The sequence below is a fragment of the Entelurus aequoreus genome, linkage group LG11, assembly GCF_033978785.1.
Source record: "Entelurus aequoreus isolate RoL-2023_Sb linkage group LG11, RoL_Eaeq_v1.1, whole genome shotgun sequence".
Taxonomy (NCBI): domain Eukaryota; kingdom Metazoa; phylum Chordata; class Actinopteri; order Syngnathiformes; family Syngnathidae; genus Entelurus; species Entelurus aequoreus.
This window is the reverse complement of record NC_084741.1, coordinates 24,639,527-24,658,974: the sequence shown is the minus strand read 5'-3', so window position 1 is coordinate 24,658,974 and position 19,448 is coordinate 24,639,527. Positions and strand designations below refer to the sequence as shown.

Genomic DNA, 19,448 nt, shown 5'->3' with positions numbered 1-19,448 from the left:
CTTGTAATGAAATGTTGTAATGAAACAACTGGACATATGTGATGCATTACGTTGTATCGTATGCATGTTCGAAATAAACTGAAACTGAACTGAAATTTAACTAGTATTGCACAACAGTTTAATTTAAAACACAATTTTATACAAGATATTTAAGTAGGGATCCATCTCTGCCTCAGGTTGGCTGTCCTTGACCTGGAAAACATCGAAGACCCCCTGCTATTGTATTCTCCCGTGTGCGCTTGCGCGCTTTCTTATGCGCTTAAAGTTACGCACGTTTCTCATTCGTATTCCCACAGCCAGACTGCGGACACGCCCACATCACGTAAATGAGGCAATTTGCCGTGACGCCTTTTTCCTAGGTCGCCTATAAAGTATTATGGGAATAAGCGGTAGAAAGTGGATGGATGGATGGAGTTTTACTAACGCTTGTGAATGCCATTGAAATCAATTAAGTATTAATAGTTATTATTAGATTGCATTATTAGTGGATAGGGCTAACAAGAATCTAGTCAAATGATTGCTTGAACTTTAGAAGTCCTTCAAAACTTGGCGGCTATGATGTTCATACTTTTTCGCAAACTAGTGGTATATATTTTACACTTTGTGTAGTATATGGAAGCTGGACCCGCTGACCCAGAACTTGTAGCAGTGTAAATTCAAGCACTTTCAGACCACATACGGAAGTGCTGGGTAACCAATCAGGTGTTAGGACCCGCCCACTAACTTTGACGGCTGAGTTTGACAGATAAAATAAATCACACAGAACCAGCCACTGTCTGTTTGCGGCCACAAGAGGACGATGTTACATTACATCACACATTTCAATCGTCTTTCCTCAAAACAAAACATAACCGACTATCCATCCATCCATTTTCTACTGCGACATAGTCGACAAGTCTACTGGTCGACTATGAATACGCAAATCACACACATGTAAATATTGAAGAACGAGGACTCTTCAAGATTGAGATGTTTAAAAGAAGGAATTAGGCTCTGACAGGAAACCGCGTAGCGTGTCAGTCTCAGACCGGAAGTGTGTACATGCACCTGATCAAGTAAAAAAAAAAAAGGGAACAGGTAAACAGGTGTTCATTGTTTGACGGTGGGTTGCCTCGCAGAGATGGTTTGTGGAGGATTCGTTTGCACCAAAAACTCCCTTTGCGCACTAAATATACTATATGTGGTAAGTGCGCTTTTTATTAACGTTTTCATTATTTGCCGTTTATTTTTTAATTCCCAATTTTGTTTAATTGAAGGACTTTCGAAATGCGTCTCACATTTCCCCTTGATTTGGAATTAGTGAGTTTTTGACTAGAATGATTTGTTTTTGTCAATGTATTTATTTGTGTTTGTGTGCGTCTATTGTTATTCAAAAGTAGAATGTCCCCCATCATATTGTTTGTTGATATGGGATTATCTAAAAATATGAAGATCGCCTGTCTATTTCAGTTTCGGTTACGTAAATTTTAACTTGAGCAAGTCTGAATTTCACATCTTTTTTGAGGGCACATTTAGTTTCCTCTTAAATACATTTATATGTTATTCATTCTGCACCAAAATCACTTGAACTCATTGCATTTTAGTCATTATTGGCCTATTTATTTTTTGTTAATATTAGCCTATATTTACGCTCACTAGGGATCCCTAGTCAACAATCGCTCTTTGATGACATATTGGCCGGATCAACGCGACCGCAGTGTTCAGACTGCAGTCGCATTCATTACCTGTTTTGTGTCCACATGGGAAAAAGTCGGAATCGCACTGTTCACATTGATAAGAAAAAGTCAGATACAGGTCACATATGGGCAAACAAATCGGAATTGATCTGTGGTGTGAACAAGGCCTACAGCTCTTGAAGAGGAAATTATGTGTTACACATTTTTGTGTGGTGTTGCTTCATTATTTGTGATTATTCTTGGCTGAATATTTTTTTTCATGCGTTGCAGCGGCACCTAAGTGAATGTTACAGCGCGCGTGTGTCATAATTACAAAGTTCAGCTGGATAAAAAAAAAAATGATAGCCAGAATACTAACGGTCCTCCTGGACCGACCCAATTAGAAACCGGTACCAAAAAAAAACGGTCCTCAATAGGGCTCTGAATCTTTGGGCACCACACGATACAATTTGATTCTTGGGGGTAACGATTCGAATCAGAATTGATTTGCGGATCAAAATGATTCTCAATTCAAAATCAATACTTTAAAGGCCTACTGAAATGAATTTTTTTTATTTAAACGGGGATAGCAGATCCATTCTATGTGTCATACTTGATCATTTCGCGATATTGCCATATTTTTGCTGAAAGGATTTAGAACATCGACGATAAAGTTCGCAACTTTTGGTCACTGATAAAAAAAGCCTTGCCTGTACCGGAAGTAGGGTGACGTCGCAGGTTGAAGGGCTCCTCACATTTCCCCATTGTTTACACCAGCAGCGAGAGCGATTCGGACCGAGAAAGCGATGATTACCCCATTAATTTCAGCGAGGATGAAAGATTCGTGGATGAGGAACGTGAGAGTGAAGGACTACAGTGCAGTGCAGGTCGTATCTTTTTTCGCTCTGACCGTAACTTAGGTAAAAGGGCTCATTGGATTCCACACTTTCTCCTTTGTATTTGTATTTTAAACCACCTCGGATACTATATCCTCTTGAAAATGAGAGTCGAGAACGCGAAATGGACATTCACAGTGACTTTTATCTCCACGACAATACACTTTAGCTACGTAGCTAACGTGATAGCATCGTACTTAAATGCAGATAGAAACAAAAGAAATAAGCCCCTGACTGGAAGGATAGACAGAAGATCAACAATACTACTATCAGGAGACACCGAACCAAACACTGGACCTGTAACTACACGGTTAATGCTGTTCCGCCTGTCGAAGCCTAGCAATGCTGTTGCTAACGATGCCATTGAAGCTAACTTAGCTACGGACCTCGTCAGAGCTATGATAAAAACATTAGCGCTCCACCTACGCCAGCCCTCATCTGCTCATCAACACCCGTGCTCACCTGCGTTCCAGCGATCGACGCCGCGACGAAGGACTTCACCCGATCATCGATGCGGTCGGCGGCTAGCGTCGGATAGCGCGTCTGCTATTCAACTCAAAGTCCTCCTGGTTGTGTTGCTGCAGCCAGCCGCTAATACACCGATCCCACCTACAGCTTTCTTCTTTGCAGTCTCCATTGTTCATTAAACAAATTGTAAAAGATTCACCAACACAGATGTCCAGAATACTGTGGAATTTTGCGATGAAAACAGAGCTGTTTGTATTGTGATACAATGTGTCCGAATACTTCCGTTTCAACCATTGACGTCACGCGCAAACGTCATCATACATAGACATTTTCAACCGGAAGTTCCCCGGGAAATTTAAAATTGCGCTTTATAAGTTAACCCGGCCGTATTGGCATGTGTTGCAATGTTAAGATTTCATCATTGATATATAAACTATCAGACTGCGTGGTCGGTAGTAGTGGGTTTCAGTAGGCCTTTAATAACATTATAAAAAAATTAAATAAAAATATATTTTTAATTTTATTTTTAATTGATACAAGTAAAAATCACGATTCTTTCAAAAATAATTTTTTTTTGACACCCTAGTACTCGGTATACATCCCTAACGCTTCCTAAACATTAACATTATGAGTTGAGGCATTACGTTTCCACAAATTGCCAATAATCATTTAAAAAATGTTCCTACCTCAGCTTGTGAGCCTGCTGCTGGTGGGCGTGGCGGCATGGGGAAAATGGTTCGGCCTGGTCTCCAGCATCCACGTGGTGGCGGTGGTCATTGGCGTGGGCATCTTCTTGTTTCTGGTGGCCTTCGTAGGCCTGTGCGGCGCCCTGAGGCACCACCAGGTCCTCCTTTTCTTCGTATCCTTTGTCTCCACCTCCTGTTTGTTTGTCAGCTAGCACTTGGTCATCCTCAACGTGCATTTCAGTACGTGATCATCCTCTTCGTGGTGTTCGTGGTGCAGCTGTCGGTGTCCTGCGCCTGTCTGGCCCTCAATAAAGACCAGCAGGTATCTCCTCTCTCAATAAAACTAGCACCGGTTCTTTTCAAAGATGGGGATGCTGACTACTGCTTACCTGTGTCTTATCAAGAATCATCTTCTGGAAGTCGGATGGAACAGGTCGGAGTCCACACAGAGGGACGTGGAAAAGACCCTCAACTGCTGTGGATTCTCCTACGTCAGCTACAACGCATCCTGTGCTGCTGTAAGGGAACTACACTTGACACCCACAAAAACAATTAAAATCCTTGTATCCCATACATTTACTGTATATGTAGAAAAAAATGGCTATCCGTTCGCTCTTGGTCATAAACACAGACTTGGTAGAGGTGGGAATCTTTGAGCAACTCACGATTCAACCCGATTTTTGTGGCAACGATTAGATTCAGAATCGATTTTACACGATTGTTGATTCAAACTGATTCTCACAATTAGTTATTTGGTATAATAATAATAATAAAACATTTTCGTTACAAATTACAAAACCTTATTTTGGTTGCTGACGTATATACGCGGCGACTAAGCATGGAGATGGCTTTAAAACGTATTTAAGAATTGATTCTTTAAAAAACAAATGCAAAAAAATAATCGATTTTTGTAAATTACAAATCCATTTCGAATCAGAATTTGGATGAGACCTTTTTTTTAGCACTCCTAACAATGGCCGTTGTGACTTTTTCGCTAAATTAAGGGGTGTCTTTGGAACAGTTGACTATCCTTTGATTCGGAGGACTAGGATTCGACTGCCAACCCCGCAGTCACTCACTGGCTTTGTCTTGCTTGTAACATAAAAGAAGCGACGGCAAAATGTAAAATTTATATTTCTACACATACAGTGGGGCAAGAAAGTATTTAGTCAGCCACTGATTGTGCAAGTTCTCCCACTTGAAATTATGACAAAGGTCTGTAATATCCATCGTAGGTACACTTCAACTGTGAGAGACAGAATGTGAAAAAAGGAATCAGATTGCAGGATTTTTCAAGAAGTTATTAGCAAAAGATGGTAGAAAATAAGTATTGGTCAATAAAAAAAGGTAAACTCAATAATTTGTAATATAAACTTTGTTGGCAAGGACAGGGGTCATACGTTTCCGGTAGATCTTCACCAGGTTCGCAGAAACTGTTGCTGCCAATTTGGCCCGTTCTTCCATGTAGATCGCCTCTCGAGCAGTGATGTTTTGGGGCTGTTGCCATGCAACACAGACTTTCAACTACCAGCACAGATTTTCTATTGGGATGAGGTCCGGAAACTGGCTAGACCAGGGGTCGGCAACCTTTACCACTCAAAGAGCCATTTTGACCAGTTTCACAAATTAAAGAAAACAAAGGGAGCCACAAAACTCTTTTGAAATTTAAAATGAAATAACACTGCATACAAGGCTTTTTTTTGCTTTGTGCTATGTATAAACCAGGGGTTTCAAACACGCAGCCCGCATCTTAATATGGAAATTAAATGTTAGTGCGTACCACAAGTTTTATACGAATGGCGCTTGACAGCGGCATACTTGCTAAACCTACCGCTTGACAGCGTCATACTTGCCAACCGTCCCGAATTCACCAGGAGATTCCCGAAATTTGAATACACTTATCTCTCGAATGTCTGCTGACTCTTACCCATACAACAATAATAGCACCCTCTATTACCATCATTGACAACGTAACAGTCCAGGTACATTTTGTGTGTAGCTTTTGCTTGCTTACATGTGTGACAGCAAGGCATACTTGCTCCACAGCCATACAGGTTACACTGACGGTGGCGATATAAACAACTTTAACACTCTTTCTAATATGCGCCACACTGTGAACCCACACCAAACAAGAATGACAAACACATTTCTGGAGAACATCCGCACTGTAACACAACATAAACACAACAGAACAAATACCCAGAATCCCATGCATCCCTAACTCCTACGGGCTACATTATAAAACCCCGCTACCACCACACCCCGCACCCCCCACCACCACCACACATCAACCCCCCCCCTCCGTGCGTCGGTTTAGGTGGGCGGGGTTTGGTGGTAGCGGGGGTGTATAATGTAGCCCGGAGGAGTCAAGTGCCCCTGGCTGCATTTTGTTCTGTTGTGTTTATGTTGTGTTACGGTGTGGCTGTTCTCCCGTAATGTGTTTGTCATTCTTGTTTGGTGTGGGTTCACAGTGTGGCGCATATTAGTAAGAGTGTTAAAGTTGTTTATATCGACACCGTCAGTGTAACCTGTATGGCTGTGGAAGTAGTATGCCTTGCTGTTACACATGTGTGCAAGCAGGAGCTGCACACACCATGCACTTTGACTGACATGTCAATACCGTTGCCTGTAGAGGGCGCTACACGCCGCATCATCACTGAATCCCCTTATTATAGCTGACAGGGTAAAGATTGGAGAATAATTGCCCCGGGAGATTACAGGGAGGGGCACTGAAATCCGGAAGACTCCCGGGTAAATCGGGAGGGTCGCCAAGTATGCAGTTGAGCCGCATCAGAGTGGTCAAAGAGCCGCATGCGGCTCCGGAGCCGCGGGTTGCCGACCCCTGGGCTAGACGACTCCGGGACCTTGAAATACTTCTTACGGACCCACTCCTTTGTTGCCCGGGTGGTGTGTTTGGGATCATTGTCATGCTGAAAGACCCAACCATGTCTCATCTTTATTGCTATTGATGATGGAAGGAGATTTTTTGTTCAAAATATCACAATACATGGCCCCATATTTTTTTTCCTTAACACGGATCAGTCGTTCTGTCCCCTTTGAAGAAAAACAGCCCCAAAACATGAGGTTTCCACCCCCATGCTTCACAGTGGCTATGGTGTTCTTGAGATGCATCTCGGCATTCTTCTTACTCCAAACACAAGTTAGATTTTTACCAAAAAATTATATTTTGGTCTCATCTGGATCATCCACATCATGATCATCCACAAGCAAACTTTAGGCGGGCGTGGACATGGGCTGGCCTAAGCATTGGGACATCTGTCAGCGTAGTGTGTCACTGAAAGTAACCTTTTGTTAGTGGGTCCCAGCTCTCTGCAGGTCATTCACCAGGTCCCCTGTGTAGTTCTGGGACTTTTGCTCAGTTTGACCCAATGAGATAAGATCTTGCGTGGAGCCCCAGATCAAGGGAGATTATTAATAACCTTGTATCCATTTTCTAATAATTGCTCCCACAGTTGATTTATTCACACCAAGCTGCTTGCCTTTTGTAAATTCACTCTTCCCAGCCTTGTGCCGGTCGACAATTTTGTCCCTGGTGTCATTTGATAGCTTTTTGGTCTTGGCCGTAGTGGAGTTTGACTGTTTAAGGCTGTGGTCAGGTGTCTGATATACAGACAATGGGTTTAAATAGTAGCCATTAACACAGGTAACGAGTGGAGGGTAAGAAGAGCTTCTTAAAGAAATGACAGGTTTTTAAGAGCCTGAAATCTTGCTTGTTTGTAGACCAATTACGTACTTTCCACCATGTTGAGAAAATTCTTTATATGATTTCTTGGATTTTTTTGCCACATTTCATGTCTACCTATGATGAAAATTACAGACCTCTGTCAACATTTTAAGTGGGAAAACTTGCACAATTGATGGCTGACTGAAATACTTTTTTTCCCTACTGTATTTGCTCTGCTCGCTTTTTGCTTTTGTCTCCTCCGTGTCCATAAAAATCACATGCGTGTGTGTCATGGGCAATTATGCAAATCAAGCGACGACGTCACCCATGAAACAAGCAGTGGAAGTACTCAGTTTACAGTTCAAAAGTGGGTTTGGTCGGGTTTCACACTATTTTCCCCAAAGAAAATAATTTGTTCCAGTGTTAAACTGTCACCACCAGGAAGCCTTAATCACAGGCTACTTTGAGTAACATATTAGCGTTCTTACATACCAGGGTAAAAAGTGTATCCATGATGGCGGTCAATGCAATGCGTGGTGAAGGAAAAGGCCATAATCAGACATCTTTGTTTGACATAAAGGGGCCCTGTTATGCAAAATCACCTTCTTCTTTTTTTAACCTATCTGTACCTGCTGTTGTGTATTTGGGATCTGCATAACTCCCGAAAAATAGAAATTAAAGCATGCAAGCATTGCAGAGACATTTTCAAAACAATCTTGCCTTCCTTCATTCTTCCTCCAAACAAGCAGTCTCCATTGGTGACGTCAGATTATCCACTTATGGTGGAGAGCAGTAGTCCGACGCTGTAGTCAGTAAGTCCCTTCTTTTTCTCTATCCTCTTGTTGTGGGGCAGACTGGCTCGTACATGCACATGCATCCTCCGCTGTTGCCATTTCTAATACCAAGTAGTGTATAGTTTGAACTTATATCTGTCAGTAGATGCAGTCGAAGTGGAGGCACTTAAAGGCCTACTGAAACCCACTACTACCGACCACGCAGTCTGATAGTTTATATATCAATGATGAAATCTTAACATTGCAACACATGCCAATACGGCCGGGTTAGATTAGTAAAGTGCAATTTTAAATTTCCCGCGAAATATCCTGCTGAAAACGTCTCGGTATGATGACGTTTGCGCGTGACGTCACGGATTGTAGCGGACATTTTGGGACAGCATTGTGGCCAGCTATTAAGTCGTCTGTTTTCATCGCAAAATTCCACAGTATTCTGGACATCTGTGTTGGTGAATCTTTTGCAATTTGTTTAATGAACAATGGAGATAGCAAAGAAGAAAGCTGTAGGTGGGAAGCGGTGTATTAGCGGCCGGCTGCAGCAACACAAACACGTAGCGGGTGTTTCATTGTTTACATTCCCGAACGATGACAGTCAAGCTTTACCATTGGCCTGGGACAAGCTTTACCATTGGCCTGGGACAACAGAGACTCTTACCAGGAAGACTTTGAGTTGGATACGCATGCTTGTGGAGATAGGACAACAGAGACTCTTACCAGGAGGACTTTGAGTTGGATACGCGCTACCGTGAGTACGCAGCTGCGGCTTCCAAACATTTGATCGCTTGCCCGTACGTACGTGCGTGCCGCTATGTGCATGTCATGTACGCAACTTTGGGGAAATATATGTGCTGTATGAACTTTGCGGAGGTGAACGGTACTTTGGGCTGTGGAATTGAGTGTGTTGTGCGGGTATTGGCGGGTTATACGGACAGGAGGGGACAGGAGGGGGGAAGTGTTTGTTATGCGGGATTAATTTGTGGCATATTAAATATAAGCCTGGTTGTGTTGTGGCTAATAGAGTATACCTGTATATATGTCTTGTGTTTATTTACTGTTTTAGTCATTCCCAGCTGAATATCAGGTCCCACCCGCCTCTCACAGCATCTTCCCTATCTGAATCGCTTCCACTGTCCTCTAGTCCTTCACTCTCACTTTCCTCATCCACGAATCTTTCATCCTCGCTCAAATTAATGGGGAAATCGTTGCTTTCTCGGTCCGAATCGCTCTCGCTGCTTGTGGCCATGATTGTAAACAATGTGCAGATGTGAGGAGCTTCACAACCTGTGACGTCACGCTACTTCCGGTAAAGGCAAGGCTTTTTTATCAGCGACCAAAAGTTGCAAACTTTATCATCGATGTTCTCTAATAAATCCTTTTAGAAAAAATATGGCAATATCGCGAAAGGATCAAGTATGACACATAGAATGGATCTGCTATCCCCGTTTAAATAAGAAAATCTCATTTCAGTAGGCCTTTAAATAAGACCACCCACAAAACGGCGCATCCTAGAGAAGGTCAGAAAGCGGCTCGGAGACTGTCTTTAAAACATAATCCATGCAACATTTTGACCAGAAAAACACCATTACATTTTAGGTAGACCATCCATCCATCCATCCATCCATCTTCTTCCGCTTATCCGAGGTCGGGTCGCGGGGGCAGCAGCTTAAGCAGGGAAGCCCAGACTTCCCTCTCCCCAGCCACTTCGTACAGCTCCTCTCGGGGGATCCCGAGGCGTTCCCAGGCCAGCCGGGAGACAGTCTTCCCAACGTGTCCTGGGTCTTCCCCGTGGCCTCCTACCGGTCGGACGTGCCCTAAACACCTCCCTAGGGAGGCGTTCGGGTGGCATCCTGACCAGATGCCCGAACCACCTCATCTGGCTCCTCTCGATGTGGAGGAGCAGCGGCTTTACTTTGAGCTCCCCCCGGATGGCAGAGCTTCTCACCCTATCTCTAAGGGTGAGCCCCGCCACCCGGCGGAGGAAACTCATTTCGGCCGCTTGTACCCATGATCTTGTCCTTTCGGTCATAACCCAAAGCTCATGACCATAGGTGAGGATGGGAACGTGGATCGACCGGTAAATTGAGAGCTTTGCCTTCCGGCTCAGCTCCTTCTTCACCACAACGGATCGATACAGCGTCCGCATTACTGAAGACGCCGCACCGATCCGCCTGTCGATCTCACGATCCACTCTTCCCTCACTCGTGAACAAGACTCCGAGGTACTTGAACTCCTCCACTTGGGGCAGGGTCTCCTCCGCAACCCGGAGATGGCACTCCACCCTTTTCCGGGCGAGAACCATGGATTCGGACTTGGAGGTGCTGATTCTCATCCCAGTCGCTTCACACTCAGCTGCGAACTGATCCAGCGAGAGCTGAAGATCCTGGCCAGATGAAGCCATCAGGACCACATCATCTGCAAAAAACAGAGACTTAATCCTGCAGCGACCAAACCAGATCCCCTCAACGCCTTGACTGCGCCTAGAAATTCTGTCCATAAAAGTTATGAACAGAATCGGTGACAAAGGGCAGCCTTGGCGGAGTCCAACTCTCACTGGAAACGTGTCCGACTTACTGCCGGCAATGCGGACCAAACTCTGGCACTGATAATACAGGGAGCAGACCGCCACAATCAGACAGTCCGATACCCCATACTCTCTGAGCACTCCCCACAGGACTTCCCGAGGGACACGGTCGAATGCCTTCTCCAAGTCCACAAAACACATGTAGACTGGTTGGGCAAACTCCCATGCACCCTCAAGGACCCTGCCGAGAGTATAGAGCTGGTCCACAGTTCCACGACCAGGACGAAAACCACACTGTTCCTCCTGAATCCGAGGTTCGACTATCCGGCGTAGCCTCTTCTCCAGCACACCTGAATAGACCTTACCGGGAAGGCTGAGGAGTGTGATCCCACGATAGTTAGAACACACCCTCCGGTTCCCCTTCTTAAAGAGAGGAACCACCACCCCGGTCTGCCAATCCAGAGGTACCGCCCCCGATGTCCACGCGATGCTGCAGAGTCTTGTCAACCAAGACAGCCCCACAGCATCCAGAGCCTTAAGGAACTCTGGGCGGATCTCATCCACCCCCGGGGCCTTGCCACCGGGGAGCTTTTTAACTACCTCAGCAACCTCAGCCCCAGAAATAGGAGAGCCCACCACAGATTCCCCAGGCACTACTTCCTCATAGGAAGACGTGTTGGTGGGATTGAGGAGGTCTTCGAAGTATTCCCTCCACCGATCCACAACATCCGCAGTCGAGGTCAGCAGAACACCACCCTCACCATACACGGTGTTGATAGTGCACTGCTTCCCCTTCCTGAGGCGGCGGATGGTGGTCCAGAATCGCTTCGAAGCCGTCCGGAAGTCGTTTTCCATGGCTTCCCCGAACTCCTCCCATGTCCGAGTTTTTGCCTCCGCGACCGCCGAAGCCGCACACCGCTTGGCCTGTCGGTACCTGTCCGCTGCCTCAGGAGTCCTATGAGCCAAAAGAACCCGATAGGACTCCTTCTTCAGCTTGACGGCATCCCTCACCGCCGGTGTCCACCAACGGGTTCTAGGATTACCGCCACGACAGGCACCAACTACCTTGCGGCCACAGCTCCAATCAGCCGCCTCGACAATAGAGGTGCGGAACATGGTCCATTCGGACTCAATGTCCAGCACCTCCCTCGTGACATGTTCAAAGTTCTTCCGGAGGTGGGAATTGAAACTCTCTCTGACAGGAGACTCTGCCAGACGTTCCCAGCAAACCCTCACAATGCGTTTGGGCCTGCCAGGTCTGTCCGGCATCCTCCCCCACCATCACAGCCAACTCACCACCAGGTGGTGATCGGTAGAAAGCTCCGCCCCTCTCTTCACCCGAGTGTCCAAAACATGAGGCCGCAAATCCGACGACACAACTACAAAGTCGATCATGGAACTGCGGCCTAGGGTGTCTTGGTGCCAAGTGCACATATGGACACCCTTATGTTTGAACATGGTGTTTGTTATGGACAATCTGTGACGGGCACAAAAGTCCAATAACAAAACACCGCTCGGGTTCAGATCCGGGCAGCCATTCTTCCCAATCACGCCTCTCCAGGTTTCACTGTCGCTGCCAACATGAGCGTTGAAGTCCCCCAGTAGAACGAGGGAATCACCCGGGGGAGCACTCTCAAGTACTCCCTCGAGTGAATCCAAAAAGGGTGGGTACTCTGAGCTGCGGTTTGGCGCGTAAGCGCAAACCACAGTCAGGACTCGTTCCCCCACCCGAAGGCGGAGGGAAGCTACCCTTTCGTCCACCGGGTTGAACTCCAACATGCAGGCTCTGAGCCGGGGGGCAACAAGAATTGCCACCCCAGCCCGTCGCCTCTCACTGCCGGCAACGCCAGAGTAGAAGAGAGTCCAGCCCCTCTCGAGAGAACTGGTTCCAGAGCCCTTGCTGTGCGTCGAAGTGAGTCCGACTATGTCTAGTCGGAACTTCTCCACCTCGCGCAGTAGCTCAGGCTCCTTCCCCCCAGCGAGGTGACGTTCCACGTCCCAAGAGCTAGCTTCTGTAGCCGAGGATCGGACCGCCAAGTGCCCTGCCTTCGGCTTCCGCCCAGCTCACATCGCACCCGACCTCTATGACCCCTGCTATGGGTGGTGAGCCCATTGGAGGGGGAACCCACGTTGCCTCTTCGGGCTGTGCCCGGCCGGGCCCCATGGGGACAGGCCCGGCCACCAGGCGCTCGCCATCGTGCCCCACCTCCGGGCCTGGCTCCAGAGGGGGGCCCCGGTGACCCGCGTCCGGGCGAGGGAAATCTGGGTCCATAGGTTTTATTTTTCATTGAGGTCTTCGAGCTGCTCTTTGTCTGATCCCTCACCTAGGACCAGTTTGTCTTGGGAGACCCTACCAGGGGGCATAAAGCCCCCGGACAACATAGCTCCTAGGATCATTGGGACACGCAAACTCCTCTACCACGGTAAGGTGGCAGCTCAGAGAGGAGTTTTAGGTAGACCACAAGAGAGAAAAAAATGACCCCTTTAAACATTCTTTACAGTCATACAAGTCTAAAAATAAGTTAACCCACAAGTTCCTCGGGGAAAAAAGGCATATTTTACACCCAAGTACATTATTAGCTGAAATCTAAAGTGTATGCCTTTGGGGTTTAGAAGTTCCATTGTAGTTTAAATGGGAACTGCACTTTTTCTTAATTTGGCCTATCATTCACAATCCATATGTAAGACAAAAACAAGTTTTTTATTATTTTTTAAATAAACATTAGCAACAGTCAGCTAACAATAGAGTCAACGAGAGAGCTCCTCTATTCCGTCCATAAAGACATCTAAATAACGATCCAAAAAGCACTAACAATACTCCATTTACATTTCGTGACCTGAATATTAACAAAGTATTAGCGATATTGTTATTATAAGCGCTAACGTTAAGGACCTATTTTTAGCGTCACATTGATCACAGAGAGGTATCGAGCTGCTATATTGACATCATGGGCTGCTCTCTCGCCTCTGAGTTGGTAAAAATCACTTCTAGATTATAAATAATGCCTCTCACCTGGATAGTAGAAGGATGTGAACATAAAACAAGAAATTGGTCAACTTTGACATTCAACGTATACCCGGAGAAGGCGAGAAAGACTTAAGATGCTTGTTTGCACCCACCTTTTTTTTTTTAACTCTTCGAGGATTATGATTAATTTTTTATCTAAACGTGAAACATCTCATCAGTCAGCATCCCAGTGAGAGCAGACATTGTACAGTAAGTGGTTGTTTTATTATGTTGGACGTCTCTCACACAGCCTGCACTGAGTGCCAGTGTTGCAGGAAAAAGCAAAAATGGTGATGCCTTTATGAAATGCCACATGCCACCGTATGATTAAAATGATCAAAATAGTAAATATTACGTATTACGAATGTGCTTGTTACTACATTACATATAGCGTGTATATAAAATGTTGATGGAGGTGTTTGGATGTTTTTAAAGCGCTTTATGGGCGGAAGAGGGCGACTCCCGTTGGCTCCATTGTTAGCTGACTTTTCCTAACTTTTATTTACGATTTTAGAAATTAAAAAAAAGAAAAACAATGTGAATGATAGGCAAAGTTCCAAAAAAATGCAGTTACCCTTTAAGGTGTAAGAAGTAGCCATGCAGTTGTTTATTGTTAAAGTGTATATGTCATTTATGTTCGAGTAGTTTGAGTTTTTAAGCTCTAACTTAGTATTTCCTCTTTAGCTTAGCATCAATGATAACTTTGTGAAAGTGTATACAGTGTTTCCCAAACACTGCCAAGATACATGTGGGGGCGTGGCTATGGGCGTGGTCACATGACATAATCGAATAATTTGCATAATTTACTACAATGATATGATTTTCTCTAAAAAGGCTCAACAAATGTATACTTACTAATTAATAACCGTTTTGTTTTAAACGTCCATCCATCCATCCATTTTACAATATAATTACAACACTTTATGTACATATTTATATACAAATTTGAACAATAAGTTAGTCACTGAAATATATGTATTAATTGTGGTCCTTACAAAAAATATATCTAATAAAAATATAAAAGCTAAAATGTCTCTTAAAGCTCTGCCCCTCTAATTAGTGCATACTAAATAATTTAACTTTAGCCTACTACTACAACCATATTATTTACCAGCAACATAAAGTGAAACAGAGGCAGAGGTGTCCTGCCACAGTCAGTAACAAATAAACAGAAAACAGTAGTGGTGGTAGATAGACACAAAGCTTTGATCCATCTGATCCACTGAACAAAGAGCTCCAAAAATCTTGATCCTTTACTTCTCTTTTGTAAAGTAAATCTGAACAGCCGATATGGGCATCTACATTAACTATATGATTTGCTTGAGAAGCTGGACAAGAGAAAAAAAAATTAAAAACTTTTTTTTTTTTTTTTAAATAAGAATTTTTTTTGTGGCGGCCTTAATTCTTTCGTGGCGGGCCGCCACAAATAAATGAATGTGTGGGAAACACTGGCATATACAGATAAACTAAATGGCTAAGCTTGTTGTTTTGTCCTTAAATGTTTGTTGTAGAAGTTTATTTTTCCACTAATAGCATTTTTTGTCAGTAGCATTGTGATAATAGCTTCCATGCATGTTTTCTGGACTGTACCCTGTAGAGCTGTTTTAACCACATGCCGCCATTGTCTTGCAACACGTGCGCTGCCATCATTGAGACGTACGCAGGGGAGGTTCTGCGCTTCGTCGGGGGCATCGGACTCTTCTTCAGTTTCACAGAGGTGAGGATGTTGATACGGAAACAAAGCTTTCTCGGGCAATAACCTTGCTCTTTTTTGCAGATGCTTGGAGTTTGGCTGGCTCACAGATACAGAAACATTAAAGATCCCCGATCAAATCCCGGAGCATTTCTATGATTATGGTAATAAAGAACACCTCGCACTGCTTGAATCACAGTTTTCCTGCTTTTATATCTTGATCATATTTTCTGATCAACTGATTATGAATGTTTTGTGGTTAATTAGTAGGAAATAAGCATAAAAAAACGTATGGCGTTCCCTGTTGACTGACTGATTGTGCTAAAGACATGCATCTTATCACTTGGAGGCACACGTAATTGTTTTGTTTTCATGAACAGCAACTGAGTTTAGCCTAGCTTGGCACACAGGCTTGTTTGAATGTAAGCTAAGCTGTTAAGAATGTGTGTGTTTTATCAGCAATTCTTCACGCTGAACTAAGCCTCGGTATAAAGGTGTTAGGAGTCACATTAATTTGCCATCCGATGAAATAAAGGTGTTGTTGTATTGACAGTTTGTTCAACTCATTGTTTGATGTTAATAAAATGTAGCTCTGCCATTTCTTTTCATCTAGTTGCACATAATTTGTTGTTGCACAAGAAGAAAATTACTTTTTACTTTTAGTATCGTGTGCTTACCGTACATCCAATTTACATAATTACAGACACCTTGTACAAATAGGGTATGTAAAAGACAGTGTCATAACTGAGACTTTGACAATATTTGTTTGGGCGTCGTACAGACAGCAGAAAGATTACAATTGGATTATCTGTACCCTGATGGGAGCCAGAACTGTAATATGGTTTTTCGTTCATGGAATGTCATGAGTCACATTGTACAAGTCAGGGACGTTTTTAAAAATAAATTTCTCTCAAGTCTATAACCGACAGGGTGACGGCACACATTCAAATAATTGCCCAAGAACACTTGCAATGAGATGATGTGCTGACGTGTTGGCATGTGTTTACTCTCAGGTGAGGTCACATGACGCAACAGGATGACAAGCAGGAAGTGCTGTTGACTTCTGCAGGTGGTTCAACCTGTTTCAACTTTGTACGTTAGCTGCTGACATGGCATGGTGTAATACAACTATTGTGCGGGATTATAATATTGATGCAAGGCAGATAAATTGGTTTATTAATAGAGAATAAGGCCATAAACATGAGCTGCAGACAGAATCTATAAAGACAGATGGGACACCGGGAGCTGTGTCACTTTATGGTGGACAAATACTAGAATTACAATGCATTACTGGTAATGTATTATTTATTTGGATATTTTTGTATGCTGTAGTTCAGTGATTCTTAAACTGTGGTACACAGGCTCCTTCTAGTGGTACGCCAAAGAATCACTTGATTAAAGTTCAGTGTTTTATTTTTCCATCTTCAGTGTTACTGTTCAAACTGTGCGTAATGTTACAGTGGCCAAAAATATTAAATATACTTGTTAAATAAAACCTCTGCCTTGTTTTTAATGAACACTTAGGCCTACTACGCTAATGTATTTTCATGTTGGTCATTATGGTGATGCTTAGAGAGCAAAGTGTTTTCTGAGGTGGTACTTGGTGAAAAAAGTTTGAAAACCACTGCTGATTGTATATTGACGGTCATTTTCAAACTGTAGTAAGTATGGGTGTGACTCTTTGGGCACCTGCCGTTTCGATCCGATAATTGGGGTGACTATTCGGTTCAGAATCGATTCTTGATTCAAACCGATTCGGTGGCAGGTCATGCATTTCACACCTATGCCTTTTGTGATGTCCTACTTAGTCCGACTTCAATAAATACCCCTCATAATACCATAGTTTTTGTCACCACATGACCACGGCGGGAGAAATACGATACAGAAACAAACTTGCGCACTATTGCGCATTTCAATGGTTTGTCTACCACTTCCAATTGAATCAATTGTACACTATTGATGTGTTGAAACACATCAATAGTGTACAAAATTGGCTATTTTCTGGCGCATTTAAAATGTAATCAACTCGCATCTGCAATTAAAACGTTTCTTATGTGGGATTGTCAAAATGTAATAATTGTAAAAACATGAAAAACCAGAGGTACCGCTCAGTTGGTTGATTCAATTGGAAGTGGTAGACAAACCATTTCCCCGGTTGGCCGACCACGTCTCGCTAGATCTAGCTGCTTTTGAAATGTGGTTCTTGAACATGGCCTTGCAAACATATCTGCAACCCAATCAACGTTTCCTCTTCTTCGGCCATCATGGGTTAAAAAAGCAGGTAGATATCACATTTCTCTGTTAGCGGAGTGTGGCTTGTTACAAGTGTGCATTGTACTTCCTGATTTCACAACTCACAACTTGTGATTGGATACTCACTCCAATGTCAAGGTCGATGGTTCAACGTGCGACAACCTACGGAGCCTTACTGTCGACAACTTGTGATCTAAATGGCTATCGCAACAGTCTAAACCAGGGGTCACCAACCTTTTTGAAACCAAGAGCTACTTCTTGGGTACTGATTAATGCGAAAGGCTACCAGTTTGATACACACTTAAATAAATTGCCAGAAATAGCCAATTTGCTCAATTTACCTTTAACTCTGTTATTATTAATAATGAATTATATTTACACTTAATTGAACGGTTTAAAAGAGGAGAAAACACGAAAAAAATTACTATTAAATTTTGAAACAGTTTATCTTCAATTTCGACTCTTTAAAAATTCAAAATTCAACCGAAAAAAAGAAGAGAAAAACTATCTAATTCGAATCTTTTTGAAAAAATTTAAAAAAAAATTTATGGAACATTAGTAATTTTTCCTGATTAAGATTCATTTTAGAATTTTGATGACATGCTTTAAATGGGTTAAAATCCAATCTACACTTTGTTAGAATATATAACAAATTGGACCAAGCGATGAGGTGGCGACTTGTCCAGGGTGTACCCCGCCTTCCGCCCAATTGTAGCTGAGATAGGCTCCAGCGCCCCCGCGACCCCAAAGGGAATAAGTGGTAGAAAATGGATGGATGGACCAAGCTATATTTCTAACAAAGACAAATCATTATTTCTTCTAGATTTTCCAGAACAAAAATTTTAAACGAAATTCAAAATACTTTGAAATAAGATTTAAATTTGATTCTACAGATTTTCTAGATTTGCCAGAATAATTTTTTTGAATTTTAATCATAAGTTTGAAGAAATATTTCACAAATATTCTTCATCGAAAAAACAGAAGCTAAAATGAAGAATTAAATTAAAATGTATTATTCTTTACAATAAAAAAAATAAATTTACTTGAACATTGATTTAAATTGTCAGGAAAGAAGAGGAAGGAATTTAAAAGGTATATGTGTTTAAAAATCCTAAAATCATTTTTAAGGTTGTATTTTTTCTCTAAATTTGTCTTTCTGAAAGTTATAAGAAGCAAAGTAAAAAGATTAATGAATTTATTCAAACAAGTGAAGACCAAGTCTTTAAAATATTTTCTTGGATTTTCAAATTCTATTTGAGTTTTGTCTCTCTTAGAATTAAAAATGTCGAGCAAAGCGAGACCAGCTTGCTGGTAAATAAATACAATTTAAAAAATAGAGGCAGCTCACTGGTAAGTGCTGCTATTTGAGCTATTTTTAGAACAGGCCAGCGGGCTACTCATCTGGTCCTTACAGGCTACCTGGTGCCCGCGGGCACCGCGTTGGGGACCCCTGGTCTAAACTATCGACTGTATTTTTCCCGTTCGACTACACTACACAGACCGCCGCATTGTTCATTCAGAAGGCCCCCTGAATATTTTTATATATTTAGGGAAAATAAAAAAAAAATAAAATGACCTTTTATAAATTTATGATCATGATTTATGTTAGACCAGCAGAGTCAGGTCTAAGGCTGTCAGGGCCTTACTGGCCCTGACAGCCCGCTATTGCTCACATTGTATTATTTGGTATAGTAATTATAATGAAACTTTTTCAAAACAGGTTACAGGTTAGAAAAGCTAGAAAAGGGTTGCATGGAGATGGCTAAAAACCTTTTTGTGCACCACTTATA

The 19,448-nt window shown here is 43.0% G+C and overlaps 1 protein-coding gene across 2 annotated transcripts; it reads left to right on the top strand.

Moving 5' to 3' along the window:
- Positions 1-869: 869 nt before the first annotated feature.
- Positions 870-16,013, top strand: LOC133659903 (tetraspanin-13-like). 2 transcript variants are annotated; one of them, XM_062062745.1, is made up of 6 exons: positions 870-1,183; positions 3,711-3,863; positions 3,947-4,027; positions 4,110-4,223; positions 15,310-15,429; positions 15,490-16,013. In XM_062062745.1, the coding sequence occupies exons 1-6, from the start codon at positions 1,121-1,123 to the stop codon at positions 15,562-15,564; spliced, it is 606 nt and encodes a 201-aa protein (XP_061918729.1). In that variant the 5' UTR covers positions 870-1,120; the 3' UTR covers positions 15,565-16,013. The 2 variants fall into 2 exon arrangements, with proteins under 2 accessions (XP_061918729.1, XP_061918728.1); XM_062062744.1 differs by having other exon boundaries at positions 994-1,183; positions 3,711-3,878.
- Positions 16,014-19,448: the final 3,435 nt, after the last annotated feature.

Coding starts and splice junctions, on each gene's coding strand:
- LOC133659903 (XM_062062744.1), top strand. CDS start 1,121: ATGGTTTGTGGAGGATTCGTTTGCACCAAAAACTCCCTTTGCGCACTA. Junction 3,879..3,946: donor ACCAGGTCCTCCTTTTCTTC/GTATCCTTTGTC, acceptor CGTGCATTTCAG/TACGTGATCATCCTCTTCGT. Junction 15,430..15,489: donor TCTTCTTCAGTTTCACAGAG/GTGAGGATGTTG, acceptor TCTTTTTTGCAG/ATGCTTGGAGTTTGGCTGGC.